The 22,372-nt window shown below is 56.2% G+C and overlaps 1 protein-coding gene across 1 annotated transcript in view; it reads right to left on the bottom strand.

Annotated features, from left to right (window-relative positions):
* Positions 1-6,930: 6,930 nt before the first annotated feature.
* Positions 6,931-22,372, bottom strand: part of HCN3 (hyperpolarization activated cyclic nucleotide gated potassium channel 3) — a 39,553-nt gene continuing 24,111 nt past the window's right edge. Inside the window, exons 4-8 of the mRNA XM_040411579.1 lie at positions 10,705-10,923; positions 10,482-10,628; positions 10,156-10,396; positions 9,864-10,028; positions 6,931-8,476 (exon numbers count right to left, since the gene is read on the bottom strand). Coding sequence (XP_040267513.1) covers positions 7,377-8,476; positions 9,864-10,028; positions 10,156-10,396; positions 10,482-10,628; positions 10,705-10,923 — 1,872 coding nt within the window. The 3' untranslated portion in view covers positions 6,931-7,376. The remainder of the gene's footprint in view (positions 8,477-9,863; positions 10,029-10,155; positions 10,397-10,481; positions 10,629-10,704; positions 10,924-22,372) is intronic.

Genomic DNA, 22,372 nt, shown 5'->3' with positions numbered 1-22,372 from the left:
GCGCAGCAAGGAGGGAAGAGAGGGAACGAGGCAGGGGCGCAGCAAGGAGGGAAGAGAGGAAACGAGGCAGGGGCGCAGCAAGGAGGGAAGAGAGGGAACGAGGCAGGGGCGCAGCAAGGAGGGAAGAGAGGGAACGAGGCAGGGGCGCAGCAAGGAGGGAAGAGAGGGAACGAGGCAGGGGCGCAGCAAGGAGGGAAGAGAGGGAACGAGGCAGGGGCGCAGCAAGGAGGGAAGAGAGGAAACGAGGCAGGGGCAGCAAGGAGGGAACGAGGCAGGGCGCAGCAAGGAGGGAAGAGAGGGAACGAGGCAGGGGGCAGCAAGGGGGGAAGAGAGGGAACGAGGCAGGGGCGCAGCAAGGAGGGAAGAGAGGGAAAGAGGCAGGGGCGCAGCAAGGAGGGAAGAGAGGGAACGAGGCAGGGGCGCAGCAAGGAGGGAAGAGAGGGAACGAGGCAGGGGCGCAGCAAGGAAGGAAGAGAGGGAACGAGGCAGAAGCGCAGCAAGGAGGGAAGAGGGGGAACTAGGCAGGGGCGCAGCAAGGAGGGAAGAGAGGGAACGAGGCAGGGGCGCAGCAAGGAGGGAAGAGAGGGAACGAGGCAGGGGCGCAGCAAGGAGGGAAGAGAGGGAACGAGGCAGGGGCGCAGCAAGGAGGGAAGAGAGGGAACTAGGCAGGGGCGCAGCAAGGAGGGAAGAGAGGGAACGAGGCAGGGGCGCAGCAAGGAGGGAAGAGAGGGAACGAGGCAGGGGCGCAGCAAGGAGGGAAGAGAGGGAACGAGGCAGGGGGCAGCAAGGGGGGAAGAGAGGGAACGAGGCAGGGGCGCAGCAAGGAGGGAAGAGAGGGAACGAGGCAGGGCGCAGCAAGTAGGGAAGCGAGGAAACGAGGCAGGGGCGCAGCAAGGAGGGAAGAGAGGGAACGAGGCAGGGGCGCAGCAAGGAGGGAAGAGAGGGAACGAGGCCGGGGCGCAGCAAGGAGGGAAGAGAGGGAACGAGGCAGGGGCAGCAAGGAGGGAACGAGGCAGGGCGCAGCAAGGAGGGAAGAGAGGGAACGAGGCAGGGGGCAGCAAGGGGGGAAGAGAGGAAACGAGGCAGGGCGCAGCAAGGAGGGAAGAGAGGAAACGAGGCAGGGCGCAGCAAGGAGGGAAGAGAGGGAACGAGGCAGGGGCGCAGCAAGGAGGGAAGAGAGGGAACGAGGCAGGGGCGCAGCAAGGAGGGAAGAGAGGGAACGAGGCAGGGCGCAGCAAGGAGGGAAGAGAGGAAACGAGGCAGGGCGCAGCAAGGAGGGAAGAGAGGAAACGAGGCAGGGCGCAGCAAGGAGGGAAGAGAGGGAACGAGGCAGGGGGCAGCAAGGAGGGAAGAGAGGAAACGAGGCAGGGGCGCAGCAAGGAGGGAAGAGAGGGAACGAGGCAGGGGGCAGCAAGGGGGGAAGAGAGGGAACGAGGCAGGGGCGCAGCAAGGAGGGAAGAGAGGGAACGAGGCAGGGGCGCAGCAAGGAGGGAAGAGAGGGAACGAGGCAGGGGCGCAGCAAGGAGGGAAGAGAGGGAACGAGGCAGGGGCGCAGCAAGGAGGGAAGAGAGGGAACGAGGCAGGGGCGCAGCAAGGAGGGAAGAGAGGGAACGAGGCAGGGGCGCAGCAAGGAGGGAAGAGAGGAAACGAGGCAGGGGCAGCAAGGAGGGAACGAGGCAGGGCGCAGCAAGGAGGGAAGAGAGGGAACGAGGCAGGGGGCAGCAAGGGGGGAAGAGAGGGAACGAGGCAGGGGCGCAGCAAGGAGGGAAGAGAGGAAACGAGGCAGGGGCGCAGCAAGGAGGGAAGAGAGGGAACGAGGCAGGGGCGCAGCAAGGAGGGAAGAGAGGGAACGAGGCAGGGGCGCAGCAAGGAAGGAAGAGAGGGAACGAGGCAGGGGCGCAGCAAGGAGGGAAGAGGGGGAACGAGGCAGGGGCGCAGCAAGGAGGGAAGAGAGGGAACGAGGCAGGGGCGCAGCAAGGAGGGAAGAGAGGGAACGAGGCAGGGGCGCAGCAAGGAGGGAAGAGAGGGAACGAGGCAGGGGCGCAGCAAGGAGGGAAGAGAGGGAACTAGGCAGGGGCGCAGCAAGGAGGGAAGAGAGGGAACGAGGCAGGGGCGCAGCAAGGAGGGAAGAGAGGGAACGAGGCAGGGGCGCAGCAAGGAGGGAAGAGAGGGAACGAGGCAGGGGCGCAGCAAGGAGGGAAGAGAGGGAACGAGGCAGGGGCGCAGCAAGGAGGGAAGAGAGGGAACGAGGCAGGGGCGCAGCAAGGAGGGAAGAGAGGGAACGAGGCAGGGGGCAGCAAGGGGGGAAGAGAGGGAACGAGGCAGGGCGCAGCAAGGAGGGAAGAGAGGAAACGAGGCAGGGCGCAGCAAGGAGGGAAGAGAGGGAACGAGGCAGGGGGCAGCAAGGGGGGAAGAGAGGGAACGAGGCAGGGACGCAGCAAGGAGGGAAGAGAGGGAACGAGGCAGGGGCGCAGCAAGGAGGGAAGAGAGGGAACGAGGCAGGGGCGCAGCAAGGAGGGAAGAGAGGGAACGAGGCAGGGGCGCAGCAAGGAGGGAAGAGAGGGAACGAGGCAGGGCGCAGCAAGTAGGGAAGCGAGGAAACGAGGCAGGGGCGCAGCAAGGAGGGAAGAGAGGGATCGAGGCAGGGGCGCAGCAAGGAGGGAAGAGAGGGAACGAGGCAGGGGCGCAGCAAGGAGGGAAGAGAGGGAACGAGGCAGGGGCGCAGCAAGGAGGGAAGAGAGGGAACGAGGCAGGGGGCAGCAAGGGGGGAAGAGAGGGAACGAGGCAGGGGCGCAGCAAGGAGGGAAGAGAGGGAACGAGGCAGGGCGCAGCAAGTAGGGAAGCGAGGAAACGAGGCAGGGGCGCAGCAAGGAGGGAAGAGAGGGAACGAGGCAGGGGCGCAGCAAGGAGGGAAGAGAGGGAACGAGGCAGGGGCGCAGCAAGGAGGGAAGAGAGGGAACGAGGCAGGGGCGCAGCAAGGAGGGAAGAGAGGGAACGAGGCAGGGGCGCAGCAAGGAGGGAAGAGAGGAAACGAGGCAGGGGCGCAGCAAGGAGGGAAGAGAGGGAACGAGGCAGGGGCGCAGCAAGGAGGGAAGAGAGGGAACGAGGCAGGGCGCATCAAGGGGGGAAGAGAGGGAACGAGGCAGGGGCGCAGCAAGGAGGGAAGAGAGGAAACGAGGCAGGGGCGCAGCAAGGAGGGAAGAGAGGGAACGAGGCAGGGGCGCAGCAAGGAGGGAAGAGAGGGAACGAGGCAGGGGCGCAGCAAGGAGGGAAGAGAGGGAACGAGGCAGGGGCGCAGCAAGGAGGGAAGAGAGGGAACGAGGCAGGGGCGCAGCAAGGAGGGAAGAGAGGAAACGAGGCAGGGGCGCAGCAAGGAGGGAAGAGAGGGAACGAGGCAGGGGCGCAGCAAGGAGGGAAGAGAGGGAACGAGGCAGGGGCGCAGCAAGGAGGGAAGAGAGGGAACGAGGCAGGGGCGCAGCAAGGAGGGAAGAGAGGGAACGAGGCAGGGGCGCAGCAAGGAGGGAAGAGAGGGAACGAGGCAGGGGCGCAGCAAGGAGGGAAGAGAGGAAACGAGGCAGGGGCAGCAAGGAGGGAAGAGAGGGAACGAGGCAGGGGCGCAGCAAGGAGGGAAGAGAGGGAACGAGGCAGGGCGCAGCAAGGAGGGAAGAGAGGGAACGAGGCAGGGGCGCAGCAAGGAGGGAAGAGAGGGAACGAGGCAGGGGCGCAGCAAGGAGGGAAGAGAGGGAACGAGGCAGGGCGCAGCAAGGAGGGAAGAGAGGGAACGAGGCAGGGGCGCAGCAAGGAGGGAAGAGAGGAAACGAGGCAGGGGCGCAGCAAGGAGGGAAGAAAGGGAACGAGGCAGGGGCGCAGCAAGGAGGGAAGAGAGGGATCGAGGCAGGGGCGCAGCAAGGAAGGAAGAGAGGGAACGAGGCAGGGGCGCAGCAAGGAGGGAAGAGAGGGAACGAGGCAGAGGCGCAGCAAGGAGGGAAGAGAGGAAACGAGGCAGGGGCGCAGCAAGGAGGGAAGAGAGGGAACGAGGCAGAGGCGCAGCAAGGAGGGAAGAGAGGGAACGAGGCAGGGCGCATCAAGGGGGGAAGAGAGGGAACGAGGCAGGGGCGCAGCAAGGAGGGAAGAGAGGAAACGAGGCAGGGGCGCAGCAAGGAGGGAAGAAAGGGAACGAGGCAGGGGCGCAGCAAGGAGGTAAGAGAGGGAACGAGGCAGGGGCGCAGCAAGGAGGGAAGAGAGGGAACGAGGCAGGGCGCAGCAAGGAGGGAAGAGAGGGAACGAGGCAGGGGCGCAGCAAGGAGGGAAGAGAGGGAACGAGGCAGGGCGCAGCAAGGAGGGAAGAGAGGGAACGAGGCAGGGGCGCAGCAAGGAGGGAAGAGAGGGAACGAGGCAGGGGCAGCAAGGGGGGAAGCGAGGAAACGAGGCAGGGGCACAGCAAGGAGGGAAGAGAGGGAACGAGGCAGGGGCGCAGCAAGGAGGGAAGAGAGGGAACGAGGCAGGGGCGCAGCAAGGAGGGAAGGGAGGGAACGAGGCAGGGGCGCAGTAAGTAGGGAAGAGAGGGAACGAGGCAGGGGCGCAGCAAGGAGGGAAGAGAGGGAACGAGGCAGGGGGAAGCAAGGGGGGAAGAGAGGGAACGGGGCAGCAAGGAGGGAAGAGAGGGAACGAGGCAGCAAGGAGGGAAGAGAGGGAACGAGGCAGGGTCAGCAAGGAGGGAATGAGGCAGGGGCGCAGAAAGGAGGGAAGAGAGGAAAACGAGGCAGGGGCGCAGTAAGGAGGGAAGAGAGGGAACGAGGCAGGGTCAGCAAGGAGGGAATGAGGCAGGGGCGCAGAAAGGAGGGAAGAGAGGAAAACGAGGCAGGGGCGCAGTAAGGAGGGAACGAGGCAGGGGCGCAGTAAGGAGGGAAGAGAGGGAACAAGGCAGGCGCGGGAAGTAGGGAGAGAGGGAATGAGGCAGGGGCAGGAAGTAGGGAGGGGGAAATTAGGTAGGCGCAGTGCGGAGGGAGAGAAGGAAGAAATGAGGCAGGTGCAGGAAGTAGGGAAAGATAGAATGAGGCAGGCACAGTGCGGACAGAAGGGTGAATGAACATGTGCCGGGAGCCTAAATGAGTTTGTGTATAATCCATCCTGTGTATAAAATGGGTTTAGAGGTTGATAAATGTATGAGGTGGGGGAGTTCATTTTGGATAATATTGCACATTGCTGGCAGTCTATGAGTGACCTCATTCCCATCAGGGTGACCTCTTGTAATCTATTTAAATCAGACTGCAGCCAGCTGTGATCATGGCACCCTGGCACTCAGCACAGGAGATTAGGGGTAATCCACCACCCAAACAGCTGTTTACAGTAAAGATGAGCGGATCGAGTCTTACTGTCCAGAACAGAACTGACCCAGGGACTCAGTGTCCATCATTGTCCTCAATTACCCTAATACTAAGGAACGACACTTCCCCTGCTGTGGACGGCTGAAAAGCAAGCACTAGAGCACAGGAGATGAGGCGCTATACCCTGCTCCCTATAGAGCCCTAACACAATCCAGTCCGTGATAACACGCGTACCAAGATCCAGTCCGTGATAACACGAGTACCAAGATCCAGCCTGTGATAACACCCTACCAAGATCCAGCCTGTGATAGCACCCGTACCAAGATCCAACCCGTGATAGCACTCGTACCAAGATCCAGCCCGTGATAGCACCCGTACCAAGATCCAGCCCGTGATAACACCCGTACCAAGATCCAGCCCGTGATAACACCCGTACCAAGATCCAGTCCGTGATAACACCCGTACCAAGATCCAGCCCGTGATAACACCCTACTAAGATCCAGTCCGTGATAACACCAGTACCAAGATCCAGCCCGTGATAACACCCTACTAAGATCCAGTCCGTGATAACACCAGTACCAAGATCCAGCCCGTGATAACACCCTACTAAGATCCAGTCCGTGATAACACCAGTACCAAGATCCAGCCTGTGATAACACCGGTACCAAATATCTACAAGAGTACAGGGATAAGATGTCCTGTAGGGACTGGAGGCATCTTACACATGACAACTTCATAGAGGCCGCAGATGTCTCGGTGACCAGCGGAAAATGTGGATAGACTGGTACAAGGGCCAGCAGTCCAGCTTCAGCATCTGTGTAGACCAGACTCCGGACAGCTGGCTGGGGTGGGGGGGGGGGGGGGGGGGGGGGGCACGCCATTTACAGTGTTTTACACAACAATTGTGTCGGGTACAATGAACACGTCTCATTGGTGCTTGTGACAGAAGGAGAGTAATAGAGATATACAGTGAAGAGTGGAGCATAAACTACTACAGATACATGGTGAACAGTCCGACCTGCACCGAAGGCTGCCAAGTGCTGGAAGGGATCATGAGGCATTATAAATCTCTGGGGATGTGAAGGGACAATGAGGGCCAGAAGACAAGTAACATCCACTATTACTACCTGCACCGTGACGACCGACAGCCTGCTCCAGAAAAGGATCAGCTGAATACATGGCTGTGTTGTTTGTTGGACAGCATGGCAGCTCAGTGGCAGCAATGTCACCTGTCATCTGACCAAGAACAACAACGTTTGCATGTTCTCCCCATGTTTGTGCTAAAACCTTTCTGGTTAATCGGTCATTTAGATTGTCCTCACATTGTTCCTTGCCCCTAAAGGGGCTCCCAATCTCTGCCCGGTGTTGCAGAATTAGTTGGTGCTACAGAACTTAATGTAAGACACACATTTTAGGACCTTCCTTCTTCACACGTAGGGATGTTCTTGTGACATGGCACCCATGACTGGGCCAGCGTCACTTACCTGTCATGAGGATTATTTTACAAGCGTGCAAACATTGGAAGTTGCTGGAAACCGACCATTGGTAATGTGTAATATATTTATTTTTGTCACACCCAGAGGGCTCACAGAAACATGGTGCAGCACGAAGCTTCACTCAGCTGTCCATCAGAAGACTTCACCAGTCCCATATCACAAGGAGCATCGATGTTGGGCTTCAGCCCTGCCGCCAATATACGTCTACCTCAACCCAACGCACACCCTACAGGTGGACACCACCAGCCTCTTGTAGTCCTCCCTCCTGAAACAACCCCTGAGCAAATAAGGGTCCCCTGCTGGTTCACAATAAAGCTATGTTGTGCATAAGGCATGACCATCCCAGCTAATGATGTCTGCTCCTGGTCGGAACCCCAGAGGCTGGGACGCGGCACATGAAGCACTGCCTTCTCAATCGTTCAGGGCCTGTGTGGACACTGCATTCAGCATCATTAATGTTGGCGTGCTCCCAACTGGACAGCCGACAGGATATCATGTCGTGTTGGGTTCCTGCACACATCTCAAGATGTCATGGATTTTATGGATGAGGCCTTCACATGTTAGATGGGAGTTTTGGTTTCCCAGGATCCACATCAGGGCTGAAGGCTACTGATCCCTTTCGTGATGGAGCCGTCTGTCGAGATGTAATGGGTGACTGTGGAGTAACGGAGCCGCTGACAGAAGAACCAGACATGGAGACAGACCCTGAAGGCACCGGCTGAGCATTAGAGGAAGAGGTCAGAGATGGTTTGGGGAGCAGCACAGATGGCGAGGACTTATTGCTCAGAGCTTCTGGTGAGTCTGATGCACGTGGAGATGCGGCACTGTCCTGCTGCTGAGACACTTTGTTGGGCAGTGAGGGCTGAGAAGCTGAAAGGAGACGGTTGTCCTGTGACAATCTCCCAACAGGAAGTCCTTGTATGCTCCTGTGTTTGACCAGCTGCTGCGGGGAGCTGGCAGCTTGCTGCATGAGGAGAGAGAGATGAGAACCTGTAGTTCTGGAAAGACTATAGTGCAGAGTCCTACCAGAAAGCGGGCCCGCAACTGCATGAGCGCCTGTGGATCCTGTTGATTGCTGCAAAACAGAAGTTGATGCAGAAGTTCCACGAGACCGAGACAGTTGCACTTGAGAAGCCATAAGTGGCTTTGAAAGGACAGGAGGATCTGCTCTCTGAATTTGGCACAACCGAGAAGGAGGCACTGTGACAACTTGCTTTGGGACACCACATGGAGAAGAAGCAGAAATACCAGCTGGTGTCTGCAAGTGAGACTGTGCACCAGAAGGAGAACTAACAGCGGAGGGTCGGGAGCCCCCAATATTGGGCTGGGACCTTCTTGCCTGGCGGCTGGCATATGCAGTCTCCGGTAAAGAAGATGGGGGTAAGAAGACATGAGCCTGAAGGTTCTGCTGATGTGTGAGAGCAATGGCCACACTGGTGGTGGCTGCTGCAGTCTGAAGAGGGGCATGAACCAAGGGCTCCCAGATGAGAGTCTTATTATGGGCAGATACCCTCATGGGCCCCAGAGACGGCAGGTCCTGGAAGTTATGGGCCATGTCTTGATCATGCTTCACAATCTGCTGAATTATCTCATTGTTCACTGAGCCTGAGCTGTTCTCTGCACGTTTACGTAGCAAGATGGAGTTCTTCTTACCTGAGGGGGAGAGGGACAGAAGGCAAGGAACGTGATGCTTGGGGGTAGCTGGGAAGGACTTGGGAAAAACTGACAAGAGACAAGGTGCAAGGCAAAGCTCCTGAAGGACTCAAGATGGAGGGCATTGACAAGGGGGCATGAAGTGGCTGCATGATCTGGATCTAGGAGGCTACACGTGTGAGGGGTGGAGGGGTGATACAAGATTCACATGCAGATTAATACATTTTCCCAGAAGGCCAATGTAAGAACTGATGAGGACTGACCACACAGACTGATGAGGAATGAAGAGGACTGATGAGGAATGAGGACTGACCACACAGACTGATGAGGACTGGTGAGGGACGGGGACTGGTGAGGGACGGGGACTGGTGAGGGATGGGGACTGACCACACAGACTGATGAGGAATTAGGATTGATGAGGACTGGTGAGGGACGGGGACTGGTGAGGGACGGGGACTGACCACACAGACTGATGAGGAATTAGGATTGATGAGGAATGGGGACTGGTGAGGGACGGGGACTGGTGAGGGACGGGGACTGGTGAGGGACGAGGAAGGGTGAGGGACGAGGAAGGGTGAGGGACGAGGAAGGGTGAGGGACGAGGACGGGTGAGGGACGAGGAAGGGTGAGGGACGAGGAAGGGTGAGGGACGAGGAAGGGTGAGGGACGAGGAAGGGTGAGGGACGGAGACTGGAGAGGGACGGAGACTGGTGTGGGACGGAGACTGGTGAGGGACGGGGACTGGTGAGGGACGGAGACTGGTGAGGGACGGAGACTGGTGAGGGACGGAGACTGGTGAGGGACGGAGACTGGTGAGGGACGGGGACTGGTGAGGGACGGGGACTGGTGAGGGACGGGGAAGGGTGAGGGACGGGGAAGGGTGAGGGACGGGGAAGGGTGAGGGACGAGGAAGGGTGAGGGACGAGGAAGGGTGAGGGACGAGGAAGGGTGAGGGACGAGGAAGGGTGAGGGACGAGGAAGGGTGAGGGACGAGGACGGGTGAGGGACGAGGACGGGTGAGGGACGGGGACTGGTGAGGGACGGGGACTGGTGAGGGACGGGGACTAGTGAGGGACGGGGACTAGTGAGGGACGGGAACTGGTGAGGGACGGGGACTGGTGTGGGACGGGGACTGGTGTGGGACGGGGACTGGTGTGGGACGGGGATTGGTGTGGGACGGGGACGGGTGAGGGACGAGGACTGGTGAGGAATGGGGACTGGTGAGGAATGGGGACAATGGCCAACGACTATTCCACCACTAACCACATAGTTTACATTTAGTACATATCTACTAAAATGTGTAAATTCAGGCAAAAACCAATGTACAGAAAATGAAAGTGATGAGCAGAATGGTGCCCAGTACTCACCGCCCGTCCTGTGTACTCACCTATCCTGTCCAGCCGGTCCATGGCCACAGTCTCAAAGGCTCGCCTCATCATTGGATATTCCTCCAGGACCTCATTGAAGTTGTCCACAGAAAGTGAGTAGAGGCGGCAGTAAGTGTCAGCTCGCACGCTGGCCGTGCGGCGTCCCCGTGTCAGCAGGCAGATCTCTACGAGGTAAAGCAGAGGGGACACGGTCTGTGCCGTCTATTCTACGTTACGTTAGATCTGGCAGCAGATGACTGATGGAGGAACCTCTGAGGCCGGGGAGTCAGGGCCTTCTGAGCGGAGACTCACCTCCAAAGTAAGATCCATCGGACAACTTGGTCTCCTTGCTGCCGCGGGTCATGATGCTGACCACGCCGTGCTGGATAAAATACATCTTCTTCCCGACGGTCCCCTCCCGGATGATGTAGTCAGCGGGCTGGAAGACCTCGAAGCGAAGCTTGGTCAGCATGGCAGTCACAAAGTTGGGGTCAGCATTGGCGAACAGAGGCATATTGGCCACAAGGTTCCGGCAATTAAAATTTACAATCTCCTTAAATGACGAAGGAAAACATAAATTACTGGTGGAATGATGTGGTGGGGGTGCAGAGGATGGGGGCAGTAGTGACAGCACTTACTTCTCGGAGGGGTTCGCTCAGCTCTCCCAGAATGTTCTCCTCGTCAAACATTTTGCCCTGGTAGCGATGCTCGTAATACTCGTGAATTCTCTGGCGTGTGTCGGGGGGCAGCTTGTGGAAGGACATGTACTGCTCCACCTGCTTGTACTGGGGGGACACAAGACACAGATGATGCCCGCTCACCTTCATACTTGCCCTCGTCTGCACCAGACCTTCTGCTCACCTTCTCCTGGTACTGACGGCGAGACGAGTCCAGAGACTGGATGAGGGCTGTGGCGTGGCCGATGAACATGGCGTAGCATGTGGCCCCCACGATCATGCTGAGCATTGTCAGCCACACGTCTGTCATCCCCTCCGGCGCCTGCTGCCCGTACCCGATGCACAGCATGTGACTCATGGCCTTGAAGATGGCGTGCGAGTACTGCTTGCCCCAAGACTCGTTCTGGGGAAGAGGAGAAATGCTGGCGTCACTGCAGCCCCAAAAGTCACCCCCCCCCTCACCAGGTGCATTGTGGGAGCCAAGTATGTCATGACCAAACATGCTAAGGACTGCAGCAGCCGAGCTACATGCTAATGCACCGCAACTGACATCTGACAGGAGGAGTAATAAAGGGAGAGACAAAAAGTGACAGGGGGAGGGAAAGGAGGAGTAATAGGGGAGGTACAAAGAGTGACAGGAGAAGTAATAAGGGAGGGATACGAGGAGTAATGGGGGGGGCAAAGATTAAAAGGAGGAGTAATATGGGGTTGGACAGGAGGAGTAATAGACAAGCATGCGCCTTTCATATGTTACATGTGTTAAAGGGCTTGTGTCACTTCAGCAGGCAGCATTTATCCTGTAGAGGCAGTTAAAGGGGTTATCCGAGCCTGGAAATGGCCCCCATATGTGCGTGGATGAAAACATCTGGGGTCGGGAAGGGGGGGGGGAACGACAGCCAATGGCAGGCGTTGACGGGGACGAGCCTTCGTGGGGAACAGGAGCGATGCGGGAAGTGGGGAGCAAGGTAAGTATATTGCATGTGAGGGGCACGGGCATATTGGGGTCATTTCCAGGCGCAAGTTCCAGCAGCTGGGTGTAATCCGGGTGTGCGTGCAGTGGGCGTGCTCAGGCACATGTTCCAGAAGCTGGATGTATTCCAGGTGTGCGTGCAGTGGGCGTGCTCAGGCAGATGTTCTAGCAGCTGGGTGTATTCCGGGTACGTGCAGTGGGCGTGCTCAGGCACATGTTCTAGCAGCTGGGTGTATTCCGGGTACGTGCAGTGGGCGTGCTCAGGCACATGTTCTAGCAGCTGGGTGTATTCCGGGTGCGTGCAGTGGGCGTGCTCAGGCACATGTTCTAGCAGCTGGGTGTATTCCGGGTACATGCAGTGGGCGTGCTCAGGCACATGTTCCAGCAGCTGGGTGTATTCCGGGTACATGCAGTGGGCGTGCTCAGGCACATGTTCCAGCAGCTGGGTGTATTCCGTGTGTGCGTGCAGTGGGCGTGCTCAGGCACATGTTCTAGCAGCTGGGTGTATTCCGTGTGTGCGTGCAGTGGGCGTGCTCAGGCACATGTTCCAGCAGCTGGGTGTATTCCGGGTGCGTGCAGTGGGCGTGCTCAGGCACATGTTCCAGCAGCTGGGTGTAATCCGGGTGTGCGTGCAGTGGGCGTGCTCAGGCACATGTTCTAGCAGCTGGGTGTATTCCGGGTACATGCAGTGGGCGTGCTCAGGCACATGTTCTAGCAGCTGGGTGTATTCCGGGTACATGCAGTGGGCGTGCTCAGGCACATGTTCTAGCAGCTGGGTGTATTCCAGGTGTGCGTGCAGTGGGCGTGTTCAGGCACATGTTCTAGCAGCTGGGTGTATTCCGTGTGTGCGTGCAGTGGGCGTGCTCAGGCTCATGTTCTAGCAGCTGGGTGTATTCCAGGTACGTGCAGTGGGCGTGCTCAGGCACATGTTCCAGCAGCTGGGTGTATTCCAGATACATGCAGTGGGCGTGTTCAGGCACATGTTCCAGCAGCTGGGTGTATTCCAGGTGTGCGTGCAGTGGGCGTGCTCAGGCACATGTTCTAGCAGCTGGGTGTAATCCGGGTGTGCGTGCAGTGGGCGTGCTCAGGCTCATGTTCTAGCAGCTGGGTGTATTCCGGGTACATGCAGTGGGCGTGTTCAGGCACATGTTCCAGAAGCTGGGTGTATTCCGGGTGTGCGTGCAGTGGGCGTGCTCAGGCACATGTTCCAGCAGCTGGGTGTATTCCAGGTGTGCGTGCAGTGGGCGTGCTCAGGCACATGTTCCAGCAGCTGGGTGTATTCCAGGTGTGCGTGCAGTGGGCGTGTTCAGGCACATGTTCCAGCAGCTGGGTGTATTCCCGATACATGCAGTGGGCGTGCTCAGGCACATGTTCCAGCAGCTGAGTGTATTCCGGGTACGTGCAGTGGGCGTGCTCAGGCACATGTTCCAGCAGCTGGGTGTATTCCGTGTGTGCGTGCAGTGGGCGTGCTCAGGCTCATGTTCTAGCAGCTGGGTGTATTCCAGGTGTGCGTGCAGTGGGCGTGCTCAGGCACATGTTCCAGCAGCTGGGTGTATTCCAGGTGTGCGTGCAGTGGGCGTGCTCAGGCACATGTTCTAGCAGCTGGGTGTATTCCAGGTGTGCGTGCAGTGGGCGTGCTCAGGCTCATGTTCTAGCAGCTGGGTGTATTCCGTGTGTGCGTGCAGTGGGCGTGCTCAGGCACATGTTCCAGCAGCTGGGTGTATTCCAGGTGTGCGTGCAGTGGGCGTGCTCAGGCACATGTTCCAGCAGCTGGGTGTATTCCAGGTGTGCGTGCAGTGGGCATGCTCAGGCACATGTTCCAGCAGCTGGGTGTATTCCGGTTACATGCAGTGGGCGTGCTCAGGCACATGTTCCAGCAGCTGGGTGTAATCCGGGTGTGCGTGCAGTGGGCGTGCTCAGGCACATGTTCTAGCAGCTGGGTGTATTCCGGGTACATGCAGTGGGCGTGCTCAGGCACATGTTCTAGCAGCTGGGTGTATTCCGGGTACATGCAGTGGGCGTGCTCAGGGACATGTTCTAGCAGCTGGGTGTATTCCGGGTACATGCAGTGGGCGTGCTCAGGCACATGTTCCAGCAGCTGGGTGTATTCCAGGTGTGCGTGCAGTGGGCATGCTCAGGCACATGTTCCAGCAGCTGGGTGTATTCCGGTTACATGCAGTGGGCGTGCTCAGGCACATGTTCCAGCAGCTGGGTGTAATCCGGGTGTGCGTGCAGTGGGCGTGCTCAGGCACATGTTCTAGCAGCTGGGTGTATTCCGGGTACATGCAGTGGGCGTGCTCAGGCACATGTTCTAGCAGCTGGGTGTATTCCGGGTACATGCAGTGGGCGTGCTCAGGGACATGTTCTAGCAGCTGGGTGTATTCCGGGTACGTGCAGTGGGCGTGCTCAGGCACATGTTCTAGCAGCTGGGTGTATTCCAGATACATGCAGTGGGCGTGTTCAGGCACATGTTCCAGCAGCTGGGTGTATTCCAGGTGTGCGTGCAGTGGGCGTGCTCAGGCACATGTTCCAGCAGCTGGGTGTATTCCGGGTACGTGCAGTGGGCGTGCTCAGGCACATGTTCCAGAAGCTGGATGTATTCCAGGTGTGCGTGCAGTGGGCGTGCTCAGGCACATGTTCCAGCAGCTGGGTGTATTCCGGGTACGTGCAGTGGGCGTGCTCAGGCACATGTTCCAGCAGCTGGGTGTATTCCAGGTGTGCGTGCAGTGGGCGTGCTCAGGCTCATGTTCCAGCAGCTGGGTGTATTCCGTGTGTGCGTGCAGTGGGCGTGCTCAGGCTCATGTTCTAGCAGCTGGGTGTATTCCGGGTACGTGCAGTGGGCGTGCTCAGGCACATGTTCCAGCAGCTGGGTGTATTCCGGGTGCGTGCAGTGGGCGTGCTCAGGCACATGTTCCAGCAGCTAGGTGTATTCCGTGTGTGCGTGCAGTGGGCGTGCTCAGGCACATGTTCCAGCAGCTGGGTGTATTCCAGGTGTGCGTGCAGTGGGCGTGCTCAGGCACATGTTCCAGCAGCTGGGTGTATTCCAGGTGTGCGTGCAGTGGGCGTGTTCAGGCACATGTTCCAGCAGCTGGGTGTATTCCGGATACATGCAGTGGGCGTGCTCAGGCACATGTTCCAGCAGCTGGGTGTATTCCGTGTGTGCGTGCAGCGGGTGTGCTCAGGCACATGTTCCAGCAGCTGGGTGTATTCTGCGTACGTGCAGTGGGTGTGCTCAGGCACATGTTCCAGCAGCTGGGTGTATTCCGGTTACATGCAGTGGGCGTGTTCAGGCACATGTTCCAGCAGCTGGGTGTATTCCGAGTGTGAGTGCAGCGGGTGTGCTCAGGCACATGTTCCAGCAGCTGGGTGTAATCCGGGTACATGCAGTGGGTGTGCTCAGGCACATGTTCCAGCAGCTGGGTGTAATCCGGGTACATGCAGTGGGCGTGCTCAGGCAGAGAAGAGATACCTACATGACATGTAATAGAAAAGACCTCTGGGAAGCTGAAAAAGGCATCCATTAATTGTCTACATGTAAATGGCGTGTGCAGCACACGGGTCTCGTGTCATTACTGCCCACAGACCACAGCTGCAGCCAGCATAGGCAGGGAATAACAGGAGGAATAATAAGAGGAGAGGGTTCAGGAGCGGCCACACACATGTAGAGCAGAGGCGTGCGTGTTACCGGGTGCGTGTCACTAACGAGCCTCAGCTGGAGTGTAATAATCAGGAGATCACGTCCTCTCTGGAGACCACAGCTCCACACCTGCCCTAGACGGGACCTGAACACTGGTGTGAACTGGGACCTAGCGCCCCTCATGAAGGCTGCAGAAATACTGGGATCTTCTAATCATAGGGGTCAGTGCTATACTGGAGGAAAATGTCACCAACACACCCAGAAAGAGGGGATTATACAGGAATAGGTGGAGGAAACACCTGGATAGAGAGGATTATACAGGAATAGGAGAAGGAAACACCCGGATAGAGGGGATTATACAGGAATAAGGAGGCGGACGCCCCAACACACCCGGAAAGAGGGGATTATACAGGAATAGGTGGAGGAAACATCCGGATAGAGGGGATTATACAGGAATAAGGAGGCGGACGCCCCAACACACCCGGAAAGAGGGGATTATACAGGAATAGGTGGAGGAAACACCCGGATAGAGGGGATTATACAGGATTAAGGAGGTGGACGCCCCGACACACCCGGAAAGAGGGGATTATACAGGAATAAGAGGAGGATGCCCCGACACACCCGGAAAGAGGGGATTATACAGGAATAGGTGGAGGAAACACCTGGATAGAGAGGATTATACAGGAATAGGAGAAGGAAACACCCGGATAGAGAGGATTATACAGGAATAAGGAGGCGGATGCTCCAACACACCCGGAAAGAGGGGATTATACAGGAATAGGTGGAGCAAACACACGGATAGAGGGGATTATACAGGAATAAGGGGGCGGACGCCCCGACACACCCGGAAAGAGGGGATTATACATGAATAGGTGGAGGAAACACCCGGATAGAGGGGATTATACAGGATTAAGGAGGTGGACGCCCCGACACACCCGGAAAGAGGGGATTATACAGGAATAAGAGGAGGATGCCCCGACACACCCGGAAAGAGGGGATTATACTGGAATAGGTGGAGGAAACACCTGGATAGAGAGGATTATACAGGAATAGGAGAAGGAAACACCCGGATAGAGAGGATTATACAGGAATAAGGAGGCGGACGCCCCAACACACCCGGAAAGAGGGGATTATACAGGAATAGGTGGAGCAAACACACGGATAGAGGGGATTATACAGGAATAAGGAGGCGGACGCCCCGACACACCCGGAAAGAGGGGATTATACATGAATAGGTGGAGGAAACACCCGGATAGAGGGGATTATACAGGAATAAGGGGGCGGACGCCCCGACACACCCGGAAAGAGGGGATTATACATGAATAGGTGGAGGAAACACCCGGATAGAGGGGATTATACAGGAATAGGAGAAGGAAACACCCGGATAGAGAGGATTATACAGGAATAAGGAGGCGGACGCCCCGACACACCCGGAAAGAGGGGATTATACAGAAATATGAGGAGATGCCCTGACACACCCGGATAGAGAGGATTATACAGGAATAGGTGGAGGAAACACCCGGATAGAGGGGATTATACAGGAATAAGGAGGAGGAAACACCCGGATAGAGAGGATTATACAGGAATAAGGAGGAGGAAACACCCGGATAGAGGGGATTATACAGGAATAAGGAGGAGGAAACACCCGGATAGAGGGGATTATACAGGAATAAGGAGGCGGAAACACCCGGATAGAGGGGATTATACAGGAATAAGGAGGAGGAAACACCCGGATAGAGGGGATTATACAGGAATAGGTGGAGGAAACACCCGGATAGAGGGAATTATACAGGAATAAGGAGGAGGAAACACCCGGATAGAGGGGATTATACAGGAATAGGAGAAGGAAACACCCGGATAGAGAGGATTATACAGCAATAAGGAGGCGGACGCCCCGACACACCCGGAAAGAGGGGATTATACAGAAATATGAGGAGATGCCCTGACACACCCGGATAGAGAGGATTATACAGGAATAGGTGGAGGAAACACCCGGATAGAGGGGATTATACAGGAATAAGGAGGAGGAAACACCCGGATAGAGGGGATTATACAGGAATAAGGAGGAGGAAACACCCGGATAGAGGGGATTATACAGGAATAAGGAGGAGGAAACACCCGGATAGAGGGGATTATACAGGAATAAGGAGGAGGAAACACCCGGATAGAGGGGATTATACAGGAATAAGGAGGAGGAAACACCCGGATAGAGGGGATTATACAGGAATAAGGAGGAGGAAACACCCGGATAGAGGGGATTATACAGGAATAAGGAGGAGGAAACACCCGGATGGAGGGGATTATACAGTAATAGGAGGAGGACGCCTCGACACACCCGGATGGAGGGGAATATACAGGAATAAGAGGAGGATGCCCCGACACACCCGGAAAGAGGGGATTATACAGGAATATGTGGAGGAAACACCTGATTAGAGAGGATTATACAGGAATAGGAGGAGGAAACACCCGGATAGAGAGGATTATACAGGAATAGGAGGAGGAAACACCCGGATAGAGAGGATTATACAGGAATAGGTGATCATGGTACTGATTTTCAGGCGTCAATATCTAGCGCCATAGCTGCAGCCATGGGATCTATGACTTCGGTCATATCCCAAACTATTGCTCAGGCCCTTGCTGCCCATCCGGCTACCTCCCAAACCCTGCAGCCCGCCATGGTGTCCTCACCCACCGGGCCAGGGATTTCTGCCTCCAGAAAAAGAAATAATAAGGGTGATGATGTTTCCACCAATGTTGGCGCGCTTGGTCCGCGCAAGAGAGCCTGTACGCGTCAGGCAGAACGCACGTGCAATTGGAAAAGTGCTAGAGCACTACAGGAATTGGAATCCGGCTCTGAGGTCGAATCCGAGGAGGAGGCTATGGATGACGCCTTTGAGGAGGCAGAGGAGAAGGTATGCCTGCATCTTTAACGGACCCCTCTGGGGAACCCTTGTTCGACCCAGACTCGCTCCACCACCCCTGTTGGTTACCGTTGGAGCACGTTTCCAAATATTTGGAGGCTAGAGTGCACTGCCCTCTTTCCAAAGAGGCTCGCAATAAGCTTAGGGCGGAATGCCCCAGACCTGTCATCCCTAACAGGGTATGCGAGACTCCTGCTGTCAACCCCAAAATGACGCAGTTCCTCGCAAAATCCGGCTGGAACCCGCGTAGGGGTCTGGAGTCGGCGTTAAGGTCCTGTCAGGATAAGCTCCTTGACATCTTTGGGCCGCTAGCTAAACTTTTTGACCTGGCGGAGGTAGCAAAAGCAGAGAATAAACAGGTTGACCCTGTGGAATTACGCGAATGGGTACAACGTGCCATTTGCATAGCAGGGAACGTAAATACGTCCCTGGCTATAGAAAGGCGGAAAGCCATTCTTTTCAAAATCGAACCCAAATTATCCAACCTAGCTCTTACGGAGGCCGGTAAGGAGGCCCAGGGCCTATTATTTGGAGAACCTTTCATTAAGGACCTAGGGAGGTTTGTGGGGGCTTTCACTGCCCTAGACAAGGCCCAAAGCTCTATGAAGAGAGTTTTCCATGGTAGGGTCTCTACCAGGGCCGGCAGCTTTAGGGGCCGCCTGTCCGGCCGTGCCCAGTTTCAGTCCCGTGGTTCGGGCAGAGGCTCCTTCTCTCAGAGATCTACCTTCCAGGAGCATAGACGGGAGCCGTCATCTTTCTTCCCTTCACGAGGAAGTTCCTGGCGTCCAAGAGGATACAGAGGAAATCCTAATTCCAGACGTCCCTACGGTGAGTCTACCAACTCATTTCAGTTCTTTAAATGCTTATGTAGGGGGCAGACTACGTCTTTTTTCTCCAGCCTGGTCCCGTATTACCTCAGACCAATGGGTCCTTTACACGGTCAGGGGTTTCCACATCGAGCTGACGTCTTCCCCACTGTCCATCCCACCTCCACACCCTGTGGTGCTGTCAACGGAAAGCCGCATACTGGTCGACTCAGAACTGTCAGATCTTGTACGCAAAGGAGCCATAGAACCGGCTCCTGTGTCCCCTTACGTGGTAATCAGCAATATATTTCTAGTGGCAAAGAAGGGGGGCCAACTTCGGCCTGTTATCAATTTACGCGCCCTCAACGCGTTTGTCAGATACCGCCATTTCAAGATGGAGGGCATCCATCTCCTTCGGGACCTTCTACAGATGGGCGATTGGATGGTCAAGTTGGACTTGAAGGACGCTTATCTTACTGTCCCAGTAGAGGACGCGTCCAGGAACCTTCTCTGTTTCTCTTGGCAGGACAGGATTTGGCGGTTCACATGCCTCCCATTCAGCCTCTCTTCAGCTGATGCGCCCGGCTATGGCATGGTTACGCAGTCGAGGAGTTCGCCTCATCGTATATCTGGACGACATTCTGATCATGGCCCAGAATCGATCGGTACTGCTGAATCATCTTCGTTGGACCATGGATCTTCTGTCGGATCTGGGTTTCCTCATCAATCAGGAGAAATCCTGCCTCACCCCGTCTCGCGAGATGGAGTTCTTGGGGTTTCTGGTGGATTCCACGGCAGGAACACTCAGCCTACCTCCGGCCAAGGTTCGATCAATACGGAAGGAATTGTGCAAAGCCAGGTCATCTTCCCAGATTCCTTTGCGCCAACTAGCCAGGATCATAGGTCTGCTGGCCTCATCTATCCAGGCGGTTTTCCCGGCCCCGCTCCACTATCGGGCTCTTCAGCGCCTGAAAATTTCCCACCTACGGGCGGGAGTGTCCTATGCAGATTGGATCTCTCTGGATGAGGAGACCAAGGAGGAGCTATCCTGGTGGATCCACAATTTGCAAGCTTGGAACGGCAAGGCTATCTTCGGCCATCGTCCGGATTTCGTGGTGGATTCGGATGCCAGCCTGTCGGGCTGGGGAGCTCACTGCGAGGGGATCACAACTGGAGGCGGTTGGTCAGAGGCCGAGGCAGGATTCCATATCAATGCACTGGAACTGTTGGCTGGATCATTCGCGATCAAGAGCTTCACAAGAGACACGGCCAGATCCTGCATCCAACTACGCATGGACAATGTGTCAGCGGTGAGGTACATCAACGGCATGGGCGGAACCCGTTCCACCATCTTGTCTCGTTTGGCGAAGGATTTCTGGGACTACTGCCTAGACAAGGAGTTGATTGTTTTGGCGGAATATCTTCCAGGCGTCCAGAACATTCATGCGGATTGGAGTTCTCGGTATCTTTCCGATTCCAGCGACTGGCAGTTAGATCCAGCGGTGTTCCGTTCCTTAATGTCAGTTTGGTGTCCTTTCTGCATCGACCTGTTTGCTTCCCGTCTGAACTCGCAACTACAACGCTTTTACAGCTGGTGCCCGGACCCGGAAGCCGAGGCGGTGGATGCGTTCCTGCAGGATTGGTCCAGAGATCTGCTCTACGCGTTTCCTCCATTCCAGCTGATTCCCAGGACCCCGATTCAAGTACGACGTTATTCGGCGGATCTGGTGCTGCTGGTCCTGTTTTGGAACTCCCAGTTGTGGTTTCCCCACCTTCTGGAGATGATGATAGAGATCCCGTACCTGCTCCCGACATCTCAGACTCTCCTCCGAGGTCCGAATCACCAACTACATCCTCTTCTCTTAGACGGATCCCTGCGCCTGCTGGCATGTCGGATTTCAGGGGACCCTGGGAGGTCCCAGGAGTTTCGGGAACAGCTAGAGTCCTTTTGGAAAATGCATGGGCCCCAGGCACCAGAAGATCTTACAGATCAGCCTGGGGATCTTGGGCTCGCTGGTGCGTGGCTAGGGACTTGGATCCCGTATCGGCACCTGTGACGGAGATCTTACATTTCCTATCTTCTTTATTTGACCAGGGCAAGGCTTATCGCACAATCAGCCTGTTCAGATCGGCTATCTCTGCCTCTCATCAAGGTTTTGATGGCACTCCGGCGGGGCAACATCCTTTAGTATGTCGTCTCCTGCGCGGTTCTCGGATGTCTCGTCCTCCTAGGCCTAGATTTTCTGCCACTTGGGATGTGTCTTGTGTCCTTTCCTTTTTATCTTCTTGGCCTCAGAATGCGGACCTTTCCCTACGGCAACTGTCGGCGAAGCTCGTCACTCTTTTTTGTCTGATTTCCTGCAAACGGGTTTCAGACGTCCGGGCTTTGGACTATGATGCCCGCTCGTACACTCCAGAGGGGGTCTCCTTTGACATCTCTAGGAGGACTAAGACCCACATACGTTCGGTCGCTTATCCTGCTTTCCCGGCTTCGCCTTCACTTTGTCCAGTAGCGTGCCTCAAGGAATATGAAGCTCGCACTTCTCTTCATTGGTCACGAGAGTTTCCACAGCTTTTCCTTTTGCCCCAGTGACCACTCCCACGCTGGCTAGGTGGATGAAGTGGATCATGGAACTTGCGGGCGTAGACACTTCTATTTTTTCGGCGCATTCCGCTAGGGGGGCATCTGCTACCTCTTTGGCGGTTTCTGGCGCCAGACTGGAGGACATTTTGAAATTGGCGGACTGGTCCAGAGTATCCACGTTTAGGGAATTTTATTTTCGGCCAGGTTCACACGTTTTCTCATCTATTATTGAGAATTTATCTTAACTTTGAACTTGCAATACAAGCCTCCGGGTCTTGTAATAAAATCAGATGATTTTCCTATTTCATGACGTAAAGTCATGATTTTATTAAAGACACGGAGGCGAGTATTGCCCACCCTATGTTTTTTCCCTCCCTATTTTGGGTTTTAAACTAGGAATGATTTTGACTGTGTGACATTTGCATATTGCTTTAACTCTATGAGTTTTTCCTGAGTAGGTTTGTCGCAACCATTTGTTTGTGGATACAATGTCCCAATTTGCTTCTATCATGGTTCTGTTTTTCGCCTTTTTTCAGGTTGAGATCGGCCTACTAGGCGGTATCCTGTGGTCTACGTCTTGGTTCGGAGGGTCGGCAGTTCGGTTCCAGCCGATCGTGTGATGTGGACAGCTTCAGGAGATTCTTCAGCGTTGTTCCTGTTGTTCCAGTTCGCTTCCGGATGGATGGCGGTTTTTTGTTCCCAGGCTGTTCCGGTTCCTGGTTGGCGGTTCAGTTGGACTTTTCGGTTTGGATTTACAAAGAAAGAGGAGGTTTTGCAGGCGGTGTGGCCTGTTATAGGGGGACTATGGGGAGGGGCTGATCACATGTTTCAATATTTTTCTATTTTCTTTGCTGCTATTGGTCAGAGTAAAGAAGGAGAATAGCAATACTCGCCTCCGTGTCTTTAATAAAATCATGACTTTACGTCATGAAAT

This window comes from Bufo bufo, chromosome 11, assembly GCF_905171765.1.
Source record: "Bufo bufo chromosome 11, aBufBuf1.1, whole genome shotgun sequence".
NCBI classification, from domain to species: Eukaryota; Metazoa; Chordata; class Amphibia; order Anura; family Bufonidae; genus Bufo; species Bufo bufo.
Note: the sequence above shows the minus strand (reverse complement) of the source record. Positions and strands in the feature narration are given on the sequence as shown.